Raw genomic sequence first — 16971 nt, 5'->3', positions numbered from 1 at the left:
CTAGATTTTGGCTTGAGAATTTAAAAATAGTGCTCCTAAAACACCCCAAATATATGTGCCATATTACTTTAGAGAGTGCTGATTTAATTACTGGATACCTACTAGAAAGTCTTAGATTTGTGCACTTGCTACGATTCACAGAATGCGTTCCTGTAATGCTTGTGTTGCAGGCTGCCTGGGCCTCTCAAGCTCTGATTTAGGGCAGGGAGTGTTCTCACAGGACGGGTAAGAAATCTAGGTTCTAATAAACCACTTATTCTATGTGAGCCTTAGTTTTTTCATTTGTAAAATGGGGATAAAAATAGTACCTACCCCGTAAGGTACTTAGGATGAAATCGATTTATTCATATAAAGACTTCAGCACATAACAAATCCTGAAAAGTTAGGTATACAGTAGTCCTCCCTTACGCGCTCTTCTATTTTCCGTGGTTTCACTTACCCACCATCAACCACAGTCTAGAAGCAGCTGCTTCTGCTTTTGACATATGGTCAGAAGGTCAGTAGGAGCTAATGCTACCTCACGGTGCCTCCGTCGTTCACCTCACCTCATCTCATCACATAGGCATTTTATCATCTCACATCATCACAAGACGAGTGAGTACAGTAGAGTAAGATATTTTGAGAGAAAGACCACATTACATAATTTTTATTACAGTATATTGTTATAATTGTTCTATTTTATGAGTCATTTTTGTTAAGCTCTTACTGTGCCTAATCTATAAATTAAACTTTATCATAGGTGTGTGTGTATAGGAAAAAACATTGTGCCTATAGGGTTCAGGCATCCACTGAGGGGCTTGGAATGTATCCTCGATGAGTAAGGGAGGACTACTGTATTACTAAAATAATTAATGCCTTTCCATTATTCCAAGCACAAGTCAGAACCTAGACGGAGTGCATGGATGAATACCCAGAGGAGACGACATTTGCAGCTGGGATTTTGGAAGTCTATCATTGAAAAACGTACCTTGTTTGGTTTTTGTCATTCTTAAGCCCATCTTTGAGAAGATGGTGCTTGAGTGTCTTGAGGGATTTTCATCATCCTGAAGATTTTGTTTTCCTCTTGATACAAGTGACATTTTTTGCTATGATGTTAAAAAAAAATATTTTTTCTAGCCTAATCAATGGAAGAAAAAAGACACTGTCCACATATATCCTTGCATGAAATCAGCTCCTTGAACCGAGGCTGGGTCACTGTGCCCAGGAGCCATTCGGACGAGACCCGCTGTAGCCTGCAGTGGACGGGGACAAGGAGATGTTTGGTCTCCCATCCTCCCTATCAGTCCCCTGCCCAGCTGCTCGGAATCCCAGATGTCTTTTTTTTTTTTTTTTTTTACGTTGATGGCTTGGAGCAATCACCCCTGGAAGTAGCAGCCCTTTCTGAGAACGCAAGAAAAGGAGAGCCCGGGAAAGTCAGGGGCCAAAGCCCGTCTAATGCACAGGATGCCTGTGCACAAGCTTGTCGGCCGTGAGCTGCGGCGATGCTCTTCTCTAGTCTTCCTGTGGCCTCTTGTTCCCTTGAATTCTTGTCATTGCAGATAACACCACAAAGTCCCTGGAACTCGTAGCTCTGGGAAAGCCTCTGATACGTCAACGTTTAACACAGTCGATCAGCCTCGTGCCTGTAGGTGACCCGTTTTTGCGCATCGTACCTCAGGACCCACTCAGACTCTCCAAGGTTGCTGGTTTTGAAGCTCATCACTTTCTTCACACTTTGTTCACATCGGATACCCCGTGTCCCGGTTGTTCTTAGTTCCCTCAGTGCATCTGACACGTGCCTACCCGCCTGGCAGTGTGACGTCAGCGTCCCTGAGTTTCCCCATCCCCTGATGTAAAACTCTTCTGGGCAGTCAGTGTAGACTATCGTATATTAACTCATGTGTCCGACAGGTCCTACTTAGGGTGCCAGCAGCTGGGGGCTGTGTGGGACCCCAACACTACGGGGCTGAGCCTGGTGTAAAAGCAAAAGCCTTGGGCCAAGAAAGAGGAGCCCCGGCTTCAGTTCTTGCACGGCCACTAGCGAGTCTGACCAGCTAGTCTTTGCCGGCTCTAATCCTCAGTCTCTTCGCCTATCAAGACATGTGGTTGAGCCAAGTGAGTCCTAAGAGAGTTTGGGACTCGAGGGTTCTGAGTGTGTGGATCGCGTCCCGCAGGAAATGACAACCTATCAGAAAAGAGGAGATCGGCCCACAAACAGCACCAATACCGGGTGTTCTGGAGGAGCTCCACAAGGGAAGGGGAGGTGGGGAGTGGCCAGAAAAAAAGGTCCTGGAGTGATCAGGGAGGGAGGACTGCCCGAAGGAGGTGAGAGCAAGTAAGATAGATGGTAAGAGATCATGAGCCATGATTCTCTGCCAGACCAAGGGAATGAAGTAAGGGAAGTCAGGGGCAGGAATTTCAGCCTGGAAGAGACTAATCAAGGAGGGAAGAAGGCCTACAATAGGTGAGGAGCAAGAACCCAGAGCACAAGGCAGAAGGGGGTGGCTCGCGGGGAAGTCACTGGGAAGGACTGGGTTGTTGGTCAAGGCTGTCTGATGAAAGTGGTGCTTTAGAAAAATAATCTCATCTTGCAAGGCAGATGGGGGAGAGGGAGGCTGGGAGGCAGCTGAGCAGGACAGAGGGACCAGAGCCCACATGAGGTGTGATGAGGCAGAAAAGTGAGTGAGGGAGGCCAGAGCCAGATGGCCACCTGGATGAGGGCACGGAGAAAGCCGGTCAGCCCCCGGACACTGGTTCCACACCTACTGTGTTCCAGATGCCATGTTAGGTGCTAGGGTACATTGGTGAGCCAGACAGACGAGGGCCTCCCTCTCAGGGTGTTCCTAATATCCTGGGACAATGACATGCCAACAGGAACATGGCAGAATGTCAGCTCTTGATAAGTGCTCTGATTAGGTTACGAGGTGGGGACAGGGAACCAGACTGGAGAGGCTCCTGTGTCAGGGAGTTCCCCAAGGAAGGAAGCACCATGTGAAATGTAGAGATCTGGGGGAGGGGCTTCCAAGCAATCCCGAGGTGGGAATGGCCTTGGCATATTGAAAAGGTGGTACAAAGGCCAGTGTGATCGGACACTCAGACACTCGTTATTTCAACAAGTATTTATTGAGCACCCCACCCATGTGCCAGAGATCGTTCCAAGCATGTGGGAAGCATTAGTGAACAGAAGAGACTGAAAGCCCTGCTTTCCTGCTGCATATACTCTACCAGGTGGAGGCAGAGAATAAGTCATAAATATAATAAGTGGATTTTATATTATGGTAGAGCCATGGGAAAGAGAAAACAATTTTTTCTTCCAATTTTTTTGCTGTTATAGATAATGCCGCAATGGACACCTCCACACAAAAATCTTTTTCGTGTATCTAGGATTTTTGCTAAGGGTAGATTTCAAGAAGGAGAACTACCCCTATCTTAAAGGCTTTTAACAGAAAGTATCAAATAGCTTTTCAGTGAGGTCATACCAACTGATTATTCCACTAATATATATAAGGGTGTTTATTTTACTAACCCTCACCAGAGTTGGGTATTACGAGCTCTTTAAAGTGTTGATACATTATGTCTTTAATTAGTATTGCTTTGATAATGATATGGAACACTGAATTATGGCTGCTTATTATCTGTGAGAGAGAGTATCACTAAGCAAATTAACAAGGTAAACAAGCTATACAAGAGCCCTTCCTAGTTATCTTCTGTGTCTGGGACCCAAAGATGGAGTGATTTACCAAAGTTCAGAGGCATCTTTTACTTCAAACTGACTCACATTAGCAGCATACTTTAACAAGTATTTGTCAAATATAAACCGAGATATATTTAAGTATATAAATTATTTTAAAAATAATTTAAAGTTCTGCCTGGCAGGGTTGCTACTTAGTAAGTTCTAGCTTCTATTACATTATGACTTTGAAGAGAAACACCTGCTCTTCTTTCAAGAATTTCATACTTTAGGTTTTTCCTTGAAACCCCTATTATTCCAAGATTAGTGGGGTTTGTTGTGCTTTAATATAAACCTATATATTTATGTAAACATCAAAAGCAATTCAGGCTCTCCTTGACAATGATGGCCTGACTTATACACCTTTACATGTGAGTTACTTCCGTGCTGGGGATTCACTGCTGAACCATGGTGTCCACATGCCCCTCCACCCCTGCCTGGGCCCCATCCCCACCTCCCGAGGCCTGGAGCTGGGCTCTCCTCCTGCCCAGGCCTGGGAAGGTGCTGAGATGGGGCAAGATTGCAGAGAGCCACCCAAGGTGGGACCTAACGCTGGGTTTTCCACCGAAAGGTAGTGCTGCAGTTCTGGTTTGTCTCTTTTATTGGTGTGTGTGTGTGTGTGTGTGTGTGTGTGTGTGTGTGAGAACATTGTAGGCTATCTTGCAAGCCAGCCATTGCTGTTAACACAGATTTCATGGGAGAGTGCCTGTCAAGTTTCAAATCAACACTTGGACCTGACCCTTTTGTGAGAACTGTGTGTGCTGCAGGGAGCCTGGTGACATTGACTGCTATTCTTCCAAGCCCAGGCCCCCCTCCTCAGTGGTCTCCCTTCCTCTGTCCCACAGATCTCCTGGCATAGCGTCATCCAGGCCATAGGGCGTGGAAATCAAAGTGGACTTGGGAGGGGTGTGATCTGGACTTGAATTCTAGCTATGCTGATGAAAGACTTCAGACTTGAGATCCCAGAGTGTCTGTGAAACCAAAATTCCACATTCATATGTGTATATGAAACCCACACTCTGCTTACACTCTGCAAGTACTGGAGTTTCACGGGGCATGAGATGCCATTGCTGGCTTCTACCAGTATTTCTAAGATTTGTGTGAAATTTCATAAGAATCTGTAAATGTGAACATTTCTACTCCTAAGGGTATTTACTAGTATACTCAGTGCCTGCAAAAGTTTCAAAATTATTAAAAAATTAGATTTGAACATGTTTTGAAAAGTAGCTCCTTTTCTCCCCAGCTTTTCTCTAGGGAGAATGGCGAGAGCTGGCCTGTTGTTGTTAGGGCAGCCCCAGGACCATGCAGGAAGACAGTGGGGAGAACTCTCCTCCCTCACTTTTGAGGAGAAACAGGATTGCAATGTCTGTGGCCGGGACAGTCTGCTTGAGGGCGCTGAACTCCCCTGGTGCTCCTCATCTCCAAGCAAACCACTGGCTCAAACCCAGGTTTAAAACATTATCTGGAGGACGCCTGGGTGGCTCAGTCAGTTAAGCCTCTGCCTTCGGCTCATGTCATGATCCCAGGGTCCTGGGATCAAGTCCTGCATCAGGCTCCCTGCTCAATGGCGAGTCTGCTTCTCCCTCTGCCCCTCCCTCCTGCTCATGCTCTCTCTCTCTCATAAATAAATAAAATAAAATAAAAATTTAAAAAACCAAAAATAAACGAACAAAAAACATTGTCTGGAGACAGCCAAGACCTGGAGTCCAACTGCCTGCGTTCCGTTTCCACTGAAACACATTTCTTATTGTGTGACCTTAGGCAAGCTGCTTGGCTTTTCTGATGCCCCAGTTTTCCCACCTGTAAAATGGGAATAATGTTAGTGCCCACTTCAGAGTGTTACGGGGATTACACGAACAGCTGTGCATGTGGAGGGCTTTGTACTCCAGGTAAATAACAAGCACTTGGTAAAAGCTGGGTGCTATTATCCAATCGTTTTTTTCACATTTCCTCAAAATTAAGGCGACATATTTAAATGTTGTCTTTTCTGGTGCTTCACAACTTCACAGAAATGTAGAACCTTCGGATGACATAAAAACTAGCAATGAGATCAGCTAAATGTTCGGAATATAGCCTGCTAAGGTGGCTAAAGAATTTCAGTTTTATTGGCATAGAAAACATGGGTGCCTGTGATGACCTAATTTCTTATTCTTAGAAAGATGGCAAAGTTGTGTTGGACAGTTGAGAGTGCAGTCCCTTCTGTCCCGGGACATAGAATCAGGAGTTCAGGCCTAAATTTGATCAGTTGGAACATTTTAGAAATAAACAGTTTAGGACTAAATGGGTTGTTGGCTGCAGGAATGGGGAGCGGGAGAAAACTGTGCACATTCATACCCTTGAGCTTCTTTCCCAGGGTCAAGGGTCACCACCCTGGGATGCTTGGGACATGGTTCCCCCTTATCACCTCCAACAGGGATTCCTTTCCACGCTCCCCACTCCGGAAGGTGTTGCCTTTCCACCTGTTGCTTGGTAATGAGGGAAATGTATTCCAAAGTACTCCTTTCTTGTTCCCCTGGGCTGCAAAGGAAGGAGAGAGTAGTCTTTGCCCAGCGCCCCCCCCCATTCCACATATGCATAAATACAGGGAAGTGTGGTTCTTCTTTGTGGAAAGGAAATCTTGGTGGGGAGGGAGGGGCTCCGAGGGAAGTGAAGTGCTGGCGGTGGAAGGCCTGGTGGGGAGGAGCGATGTTACGGCTCAGCCGTTTTCCACAGAAAGCAGACATTCCCCATCACTTTTCCCCACCACCTCTGGCCGCCTTGCCCCACCCCAGCGGTATCACTGAGCCAGTCCTTGGCCTGTATCCCATCAGTTGATCTCCTCGGCCCCTGAATAGGAACCCTCACCGACATTTGCTAGGCCCACTGTGCAATTGTGCAGGTTGAATTCCATGAGGGCACTGGGCAGGGGAGCATGTGCGGGGCAAAATCCAGCGAGCTTGCTAAGCTATGAACCCTGGTGCAGGACTGTGGCTGCCTGGAGGAAGGGGCATCATTTTCCAGTTTGCACATAGGGCTGGTAATGGCCCCAGTGGTATCTAATCTGAACTGCATCCCCCCCCCCCCCGCCCCTTCTTCAACCCCCATCCCCCGTACAGGGGAACTCTTTAGAGATTGGCTTTCATGGCCATGACCTCAAGGAACCCAAGGGAGCTGTAAAGGATGTGCTGGCCTCAATGATCACTAGTGACAAGGAGGGGAGATGGTTCATTATTTTGTTCACTACACTGAGTGCCCTCTGTGGGCAGGCAGAGTGCTGGGTGCGGGGCTGTGCATCTGGCCGTAGGCATGGGCCTGCCTGCAAGGGCCCACAATCAGAAAAATGCGGTGCCCCTGGTGAGCACCATCATGGCTGCAGGCACACGGTGCCCGGAGCCCACAGAGGAGGTGTGCCCAACACTGGAGGGACGGGGACACTTCCCAAAAGGAGGTGGGCCTGAGCAGGTTCTAGCAGGATGCCCAGGAGCTGGCTGGGTCCACTTCCCTGGGGTGGTGTCTGTGGTGCCAATGGAAGCAGGAACGGGAATTGTGCTGAGCAAAGGTACATTTCAGAAGACCCAGGAAGTCTGCAAGATGCCTGACCTGTGACTAGGCCTCAGGGGGGAGGGGAGCTAGGGCTGAGGTCTCTAGATTTTAAGCTTTGAAAATTTGTCATTAGCAAAAGAGTAAAATGCCAGTCATTCTCCTTTTCTTGGTGGTTGTATTTCTAGGCCCACGAAGCTTTCTGGTCTCTTGCTTTGTGATAACTTGCTAAGTTTCTTTTCTGTTTCCCTCTCCCAGATACTTACTGGAGCAAGACTTCCCAGGCATGAGGATTGGTCCAGAGCCCACCACCGATTCCTTCATCGCTGTGATGTATGGGGAGACTGAGGGCAGCACCCCAGGGAACGCTCTAGTCGTGGACCCCAAAAAGCCATTTCGAAAGCTTAGTCGCTTTGGAAATGCTTTCCTGAATCGGTAAGGACCAGCAGCCTGCCATCTTAGGTCAGGTTGTTTAAACCTTTTCTTTGAATTCTTGCCAATTACGTATAAAGTTTCAAAAAATGGAATGGAGCATGTGTGTTCTAGAAGAGAGAAGCTATAAAGAATATGCTTATTGTACTCAAATATTTGAAAAGATTATCATAGAAAATGATCATTTACTACCTATTCTGGGTGGCTTCAGAGGACAGAGCTAAGGCCTGGGATTGGACGTGATAAGGCCACGCAGTACAGGGAATACATTTCTAATAATTTCAGCTGCACAGAAATGGATCAAGTTGCCTTGTCAGGAAGCGAGCTCCCTGTCATTGACACTGTTAAGTGGTGGCTGGATGGCCACCGCTGAGGCATGGTGTGCTGGGGACTCCTGTACTGAGAACTTAGCCCAGGGACCCCCAGATTCAGCCTGTTGATTATTCCAGGACAGGTCACCTCACCTGCCCAGCTGCCCCTTATGCTTCTCACTCCCAAGCTCTGAGTTGCTTCCTTATTCATTAAGGCCGGGCAGGGAAATAGAGGCAAAACAATACAAAAGTTACATTTGTGACTTGGTCCTTCTGTGACAGGTGAAGTCGTGGGATGGCTGAGGTTCTGTCTTAGCTGGAGCTGTGTTTCGTTTGTACTGCCCTGTACCCCCTCTCCAGCGCTCCCAATGAACCGGGGGTGTGGACGCAGGGCACCTGTCCTCTCGGACTGACCTGCCGTCCCCTCCCTCTCCTTCCTCCTCTTTGCCACTCCTAGCTTTTTTTTTTTTTTTTAACTCTCTTTCTTCTCTCCTGCCCTACCCCTCTCCCCTCCATTCCTCTCTTTTATGAGTCTCCTGCCTGAGACCAGTTACTCTGGGGGGCGTGGGCTGTGGGGGTGCAAAGCCAGGGAGGGGTCATCCAAACAAAAGAAACTGCACTTTTTTTAGATGGTTTAAAAAACAGGAACGGATCCTCCCAGCCAGCTGCCGTCCTCCCAGAGGCTGAGGTGCCTCATTGCCCAACTCGGGGCGGGGGGGGGGGCGTCCCTCACAAGGACAAGGGGAAGAATGCTGTGTCCAGGCGCTGTGCGGTGGCTCTGCCAAGGGCAGCCCAAGCAACCTCCAGAGATGCCTCTGGGAGAAACCGGACTTGAGGGGCTTTTTGATGCTCTTATCATAAATCAAAGGAGGCATCCAAATGGCATCTGGGGAATATGGCAGGAGGATAAACGGAAATCCAGAGATGATACAGATGGAGTCACAGAGAAGTTCCATCTTGCTGCTGACAGTGATTTGCAGAATACTGTCCGGATGACTTTTTTCCACCTGCAGGATGCTCTCTGGGAGGAGTTTCCTCCTCATCTCCAGAGCGGCCTTGGTTGGCACCAGAGCCTCTCCTGTGGGAGAAGTAGGGGTTGAGCCCAGGTGGGAGAGCACCAGAGGGTCTCCTGAGACAATTGAGGGGAAGTGGGACAAAAAGCTCCCCCATCAGGGCCTCCCGGGGAGCCCTGGTCATGGAGCAGGCAAGAACCAGGCTTCCTGTCCCAAGATGGGCTCTGGAAGGTTCCAGAGGCCTAGAAAGTGCAGGGCATTAAGCTCCTTCTCCATGAGAGACTGCCCGGAATCCCATGGTTTCATTACCACTGCCTTTAGTCTTACTCTCTTTTTTGCCTGACAAAGGCTTAAAAAAGAAACAAGCTGCCACTTTTTTCACACTCCTAGTTTGTGGAGTCCATATTCACAAGGGGAAACCCTGGAAAAATGGCCATCGACTTGTTTTCTTTTGGCAGATGGTTTACTTCCCTAACAAATCTATCTTTTTTCAAATGCCAAAGATACAGCAGATGAGTATGGAAAAGAGGCATTTAAGAAAATTTTGAATGGCAGGGCTCATGATCTGGGATCTAAAACTTGCTGAAAATAATCCATGCATTATATAATCAAGCGTTAATTGAGAATACACAGAAAATATTAGCAAATAATAATATGGCACTTACTGTATGTCAGAGTTCTAAACTTTACTTGTAGGTCGGCTCTAAATCTTCAGCAAACCCCTGTGACCTAGGTGCTGCTCTTACCCCCAACGTAGACAGCGGGAGTTGATGCATAGAAGGTAATTTAACTTCCACACGGTCACTCAGCCGCTAAGTGGCAGTGCTTGAATTGGAACTCAGGCCATCTGGCCCAGAATCCCTACTAGTGACCACTGGACTGCCAAAGGGTGTGACATTTGGACTGAGAATCACTGCCCCCTATCGAACTTTGAAGGCTGTCTTCAATGTAGCCCACGAGCAATGATGATAAAGGTGATGATTTTGTCCCCAATTATAGATAAATAATTTCATATACACTACTTTTTCTGGGTTACTAAGACCTAGAAAAATGGCTATTATGGCCATTTGACAGATGAGAAAACTGAGAGCAAAGAAGTAAAATGACTTACCCAAGAAAAGGCAGAGACAATATTAGAATTCAGTTTCCTCTTCCCTTCTGTCCACCACCCTGCACCTCACGGAGCACAGGCAAAGACGAGTTTCAGTTCCAGCCACGCTGGTGGCCACGCATATGTGAGGCTCACGTGTAAGGGACGCGCCTCATTGCACCTAAGAGTAAACAGCATGACTAAGTCATATCCACACAACAGTGCTGTTGTTTCAGCCAGTGCTTGTGTAAGAAAAAAGTCAGTTAGTGTAGGGCGCTCAAACATGTGTATGTAATTATAGTGTCCCTGTGGGAGCACCGGCGGGGCTAGCTCTAGCAGCAGGCAGAGTCCTCTTTGCATCGCAGACTTCTGGGAACAAGGTCAAAATACAGTACTTAGTAGGAATGGGAATTGGTTGGTTGTCTGCAAGGGAGAACTTTCTCCCCCCATCCACCGAGCAACCTACGGCTGGCGGTTCACCCCTGGGATAGGTCTCATTACCCTGGCGCTCTCATTACAGGGCATTGGCTTGAGGCTCTGCCCCCAGGGGCATCTTTAAAAGAGGTTAGTACCAGGTGACACCTGGAGGGTGTCAGCCTCGAAGCCTTAGGCAAACCCGCGCAGCCTGAGTTTCTATGCAGAAGGCTGGTTTCTAAGAAAGTAACGGAGGGTCTAGGGAGCAGTTCTGAGAAGAGAAGACAAATTCCCAAAAAGCCAGCTTCAAATTCTGGAAATTTCACACTTGAACAATCAAAGGTGTTGAGTCCACAACCAAAAGAGTTCTGTGGAAACAACGTTAATGCGACATTCCAAAGCTCCACTATGCTCCCTTGCCTGGAAGAGGAATTCCCCAGTCGGGCCTGTCTTGGAGCGGCTCTGGGGGAATGTGGTCACTGAGGCTCCACAGTCTGGTACCCGGAGGCAGCTCCAGCTCATGGGGGGGGGGGGGGGCGGGGAATGGGTGACCCGCAGCTCCCAGGGCACGAGGCCTTGGAGGCACCGCGGATCTTGGTTGGTTCCAGAAGTGTCAGGACCGGCTCTGACATTTCCTTCCAGCAATCTGCTTTTGAACTGGATGTTATGTTTCCCCTCATTCTACTTTTCTAAACATGGTAGTCTTTTTTTTTTTTTTAATCCAGATAGCTGCAAGCATTGTGTTTAGTTCAGGATCTAGTTTAATTTTAAATGGTAGTCTTCCACAGAAGAAATTCTTAATCTCATTTCCTCGTTACCTCTGTTTCCTTTTGAAAAATGACTTTAACCAGTGGCCCTAGGGATTGAAATTTTGAAACTTTCTGTCGAGCTGAAGGAATCTGAATGGTACTTCCAATGCACCTGTCCTTTTAGCCAGGACTGATGACAGTGATGGTAAAATACAAACCCACTGTCTCACGTTGGTGTGAAGACTTAGCAGTAATAGAATACATTTGTGTATTTTTGGGCTTATACTCTATCTCTCACCTCTCTGTAATTAAATAAAGCTTTAGTAATAGGCTTTTTTTATATACATATTACAGTCACTTAGTCCCATTGGAGTTGTTTGTTTTTTTTTTTTTTAACTGCCCACAAGCATCCAGCATCAGTCCAGACACGTGTGGGCTCCATCAGCTAATTTAGATGGAGGGGAAAGAGGCTTTTGCCAAGAATCACCAGCAAATCTGTTACTTTCTTTTTAATCTGAGTGATGAACTGGTTCTATTGGTTTATTTGTTCGTTTTGTGGTGTGTTTATCCATCACAAACCCCCCCGAAGCTCTTCTCATTAATCTTTAACCTCAGGATTTGTGGTGGCTGCCAGGTCATGAACCACCATTCTTCCCTGGCAGCTGCCTCTACGGTCCCGGTCCTGAGAGTCCAGAAAACCAGCTTTATCCCCTGCACTCGGGCAGACCTTCCGAGCACCCGTGCGTTGCTGTTCCCGCTGTGGCAGTCAGGAAAGAGAGGCTTTGGTTTAGAAAAGTACATATTTGCGGGGCACCTGGATGGCTCAGTCGTTGAGTGTCTGCCTTTGGCTCAGGGCGTGATCCTGGCGTTCTGGGATCGAGCCCCACGTCAGGCTCCTCCGCTGGGAGCCTGCTTCTTCCTCTCCCACTCCCCCTGCTTGTGTTCCCTCTCTTGCTGGCTGTCTCTCTTTCTCTGTCGAATGAATAAATAAAATCTTTAAAAAAAAAAAAAAAGAAAAGAAAAGTACATATTTGGGTTGCACCAATGAAATTGCCAATATTCAGCCACCCTTGACTTGTAGAAGTAGTGATGCGATAAGATTCGATCTGAGGGGTTAGCTGTGGCCTCTTGTAGTCTGGATGTGAAATTAAATTCCACCTGGGCAGTGGAAGGTCCGATCCGCCATTTGTGGCAGGACCATGTAATGATAATGATTGTGGGTTGGTTGTCAGAGACTTTTTGTGTATCGTGCGCTCTTTACTGTGCCATCTTGGGAAGTCATGTGCGCTCTCTGGTCCCTCTCTAATCAGTCTATGAACCGGGGTTGAAGCTGCCACCATACTCTGTCCCTTGTAAGCATCCGATGTTATCTGAACCTGATGACAAGGTGGGAGTTCTCGGGCTGGCAGAATTGCTCAGACCCCTAGAGCTCGCAGTGTGAGTGAGCAAGGTCCTCTGACTCCTGGCACCTCTACCCTCCAGCAGTGGGCTGAGCACGTCACAAGGGAGCCTCTGGTGCGGAGTTCCGGGGCTGTGGCACGTCACTCCCTTGTCGGGGGATGTTGCCCTCTGTGATAAGGTGCACAGTAGTGGTCCAGATGCACGAAATGGTGGTAGCAGCCTAGTAGTCGAAAACCCCGGCCCGAGTCCAGACCGCTGGGCTAGCATCCCAGCTCCATCACTTACCAGCCGTGTGACTTGGCAAGTTGTGGTATGTGCCCCTCTGTGCCCCAGTCTCCTCCTGTGTAAATGGCAGCACACAGCCCCTACCTCTCAGGTTGTGGCAAGGATTGAGTGAGTTAAAATGCATACAGAAAGTGATTAGAGCAGTGTTTAGACACATAGTAGGTGGACAGTAAATGTGCCATTTTGTTACTGTCACTGCTGGATATCACTGCCTTGTTCGGAAATCAAAAGCAGCGTGGAGGTACTGCCTGGTTCTTTTGAAATGTTGGTCATCAAATTGGAATGTTAGCATTTAGAGGCAATTTTAAAATCCCTGCCCCTCTCACCTCCCTGCTTTACCATGCAGCAGGACCGTACAGCCCGGACGATTTCTTGATCCAGCCCCCTTTGCGCTGCTACCCCTGAGCTTCCTTTGGGTGTGGGAGTGGCAGAGAATGGGGGTCAAGCGCAGAGTTTGTGCCCATCCTCCCCTCCTTTTATCAGAGAACAAGATGCCTCAGGGCAGCCCTGGGTGAGGAGACACTGGCTCCTGGGCTTCACCTGCGCGGTTCATGAGACGCGCAGAAGGCAGAGGGCACGGGTACGCTTACGTTAGTCGGCCTGGGAAGGGGGAGGAAATCCATCTTGGGAGAGCAAATCTGTGCTTGGAAACATTTCAGCACACAAACACGAGCAAGAAAAGCCTGACCTAGGGCTGACTGTAATACACCCAATAAAGAACCTTGCCTTTCATCTTCCTTTCTTAGAGCGCAAAAGTAAGACAGGATCGCCGTAACAGCATTGCATTCGGGTTTTTTCTGATTACAATATAATTATTTAAGAAAACGTATGTGTGGTTCTAACTCCTCGTGCCTGAGGCTTGCCCCCACACAGGGGTCTGAAAGCGGACTTGTGCTCTGTCCTCCCTTGCCTCACCACCCCCTCCCGGACCCCACCCGCACCCCCCAGGTTTCCTTGCTTTCTTTCATGGAGTGTAGGCCAGTTTTGCACACACAACCCAGCCACCCCCTCTCAGGATGCCCCCGGTGAGCTCCCTCCTCCTCTCCCCACCATTTTCTCCCCCTGCTCCCCTGCCCCATCCCCTGCCTCACTCCCCTTCCCCCCTCCTCTTCCCCCTCCTCCCCTTTTTCTGCAGTTATCCCTGCCTGCCCCCTTGTTTATTGTGTGGTCAGGTCACCACATTCACCACATCTGACCACATCTTGTTTTGTGGCATACAGATTTCGCCCGATTTCGCCTCTGCTGTTGTGTCAGGAGGCATGCGAGTTATTGAAAGTTTGTCACTTTGCAGAGAGAGAGTGGACAGTTTATACGTTTTGGACCCCTCTGTTAAGTTCACACTAGAATCCAGAGTTTTTGTGTTTTGGAAAAATTGATATTGAGTGTGAGCTTGTGGTTTTGGAGAAAGGTCAGTCTCTCACAGGAATACTTTACATAAGATAGTTTCACATACATGCAATTTTTCAGCTTTGTCAAATGTCTCAGGCTGTCTACTAAAAAGGATGGGACTGTGATAAGAGACTGAATCATTACTGACAAGAAATACGGTCTACCACTGATGTGCTCAGAGCTCTGGTCCTACCTCAGCTCTGAGCATCGAATGTGGTGGTTTTTTCTCTGTGAACTTAGAAAGAATGAATGCTTGGTATCTCTCTGTGCTTCATTTTCACAGATCTGCTCTCCCAGTGTTGGGCAGTGGGGTTTATGGAAAGGTCTGGAGGGTGCATGAGGGGCCCGAGAAAATCAGAAATGAGGGGTTCTCTTAAATTAACCTGACCCTTTATTTCTAACATTGTGAGGTTTTTAACTTTATGGGTTGAGTTCTACTCAGCTGACATCAGAAATATTAGGTTGCCGTCTCCAGCCAGCCATGCATTCGTGGTGCGACCTCAAGATGTCCTGACTACTTTGTGCTTCAACTTTTCCAGCTGCAAAATGATCATATCTTTCCTACGTCTCCCTGGGCTGACCTGAAAATATAGGAAAGAATGTGTGGGAAACTTGTCCTGAGCACCTTCAAAGAAAGCTATTTTGAAATGTCCTTAATTGTACCTCTTGCTCAGGACTGCCCACCCCCGGCCCTGCGGCCATGACCCCACCCTGGCCCCGGGGAGGAGAGGGGAGGGCGGCATGACCCCACCCTGGCGGGGCTGGGGGGGGGGTACTGTGCCATCCACGTGTGCACTGTGAAGGCTGGCGTGGCCGCCCTGTCCTGCATTCCCAGCATATTTACTTTCTGAGTGATCCCACCAGTTCCACTGAATGGAAGAATTGAGCTTTCACTGAGGGTTTTCCAGCTTTCTGCCCACATAGATACAGAAGTTAGCCATTTACAATACAGGAAGAGGAGAGGCATTCTATAGTTTTTGCCTTAAAACAGACTCAGCGGGACACCTCGGCCGGCCGCTCAGTTGGTTAAGCGTCTGCCTTTGGCTCAGGTCATGATCCCAGGGTCCTGGGATTGAGCCCCACATCGGGCTCCCTGCTCAGCGGGGAGCCTGCTTCTCCCTCTGCCCCTCCCCCTCTCCCCTCTGGTGTTCTCTCTCTCTGTCAAATAAATAAATAAAATCTTAAAAAAAAAAGTCTCAGTACCTACTGGAGATCCACCTTGGGTGGCTCGGCTGTCTGGGTGAAAGTATCAAAGTGTTTCCCTCTGCTACTCTGGTGTTACTCACTATTAAAGCTAAAAAGGACCTCACCGGTCCCCATCCAGGTGTCTCTATTTACACATAAGGACACAGGCCCAGAGCTGGGAAGCCCTTGTCCAGGGTCCCACAGCAAATTATTGGCAAAGGCTGAGCTGAACCTGAACCCAGTCTGCTGACCTAAAGACCAAATTTTCCTCCCACGCCATTCTGCTTCCGTGAAGCTAAAGCCAGGGCAGCTGACTGCAGGGGGATCGGGATGAGAAGGAAGAAATGAGGCACCTGGAGGATTTGGGGTGTTGCCCACAGGTGCTTGCCCCATGCTGGGCCTGCAGCCACATGCGCACCAGACTGGATGCTGAGTCCCCCGGGCAACAGTGAAAATAGGCCCCAGTACTTCCACGGTCACACTAGGGAGCGGGCAGCGTGGCTGGACAGGGAGCTTAGGGTACTCCAGCGCAGTGGGGCAGTGACCCCGAAGGGGGCATGGTGTGCCTGGGAGAAGTAGTCCAGGACGCTTGGCCAAGGAGCAGCACGGAGAAGGGGCGGGCGAGGCTGATGGGCTTTGGATCGGGCTGACGTGGGTTTAAGGCCCAGCTCTGAGTAATGCTTAGTAAGTTACTTCTCTGACGTTAACGGGAATTTCTTCCTCAAGGGGCTACTACGAGGCGCAAATGAGATGGTGTTTGTAAAATATCTAAGTGTTCGGTAAATATCAGCTAAGATCAAAATTAACAGTTAAGGGTCTGGTGGCAGGGAGCAGCAGGTTCCTTCCCATCCCTGCCCCCTGGTCCAGGTCGGGTCCCTGTGGACCAGCAGAGGTGCTGTCAATCCCCTGCATGTCCCTGCTTTACGGACGGTGTCAGTAAGCTCGAGAGGCCAAGGAGCTCCTTCGAGCTTGGAGATGTGCAGTTCCTGATCCCACCTTCAATCCCTTTTTTCCAGATTCATGTGCTCCCAGCTGCCCAATCAGGTCCTGAAGAGCATCAGCATCATCGACAGTCCCGGCATCCTGTCTGGGGAGAAGCAGCGCATCAGCCGAGGTCAGTGCCCCCCCCCCCGCCCCCCCCCCCCCCGGCGTTGCCGAGCCTCCCTGTCATGTCAGCAGAGGATTTCTGTCTCGAGGGGATTCTATCCACCCCCACCCAGGATGCCTCCAGCACCTCTGGACAGCCCAGGGGTCCAGAGCCGGGGGGCGGGGGGCGCAAGAAATAGCAGGAGGCATAGATAGCATCAAAGGTTCTGCATTTCAGTTAATTTTCTGGAGTGGTAGCTGTCATCTCTTAGTTCCTTTACACGCTGCCGTCTGCCACTAGCTCCCGCCTCGCGTAATTCTTCTGAGTTCGGGAGGGGGACATACATATCGCTACTACCCATTCCCTTGGACACATATGACAAAAAAT

The 16971-nt window shown here is 48.9% G+C and overlaps 1 protein-coding gene across 1 annotated transcript in view; it reads left to right on the top strand.

Annotated features, from left to right (window-relative positions):
* The window catches only part of EHD4 (EH domain containing 4), a 77360-nt gene that overhangs the window by 11841 nt on the left and 48548 nt on the right, over positions 1-16971 (top strand). The window contains exons 2-3 of the mRNA XM_026479950.4: positions 7487-7663; positions 16514-16611. Coding sequence (XP_026335735.1) covers positions 7487-7663; positions 16514-16611 — 275 coding nt within the window. The remainder of the gene's footprint in view (positions 1-7486; positions 7664-16513; positions 16612-16971) is intronic.

This window comes from Ursus arctos, unplaced genomic scaffold (assembly GCF_023065955.2).
Source record: "Ursus arctos isolate Adak ecotype North America unplaced genomic scaffold, UrsArc2.0 scaffold_36, whole genome shotgun sequence".
Taxonomy (NCBI): domain Eukaryota; kingdom Metazoa; phylum Chordata; class Mammalia; order Carnivora; family Ursidae; genus Ursus; species Ursus arctos.
The sequence above is the reverse complement of the archived record's forward strand: the minus strand, read 5'-3'. Positions and strand labels throughout refer to the sequence as shown.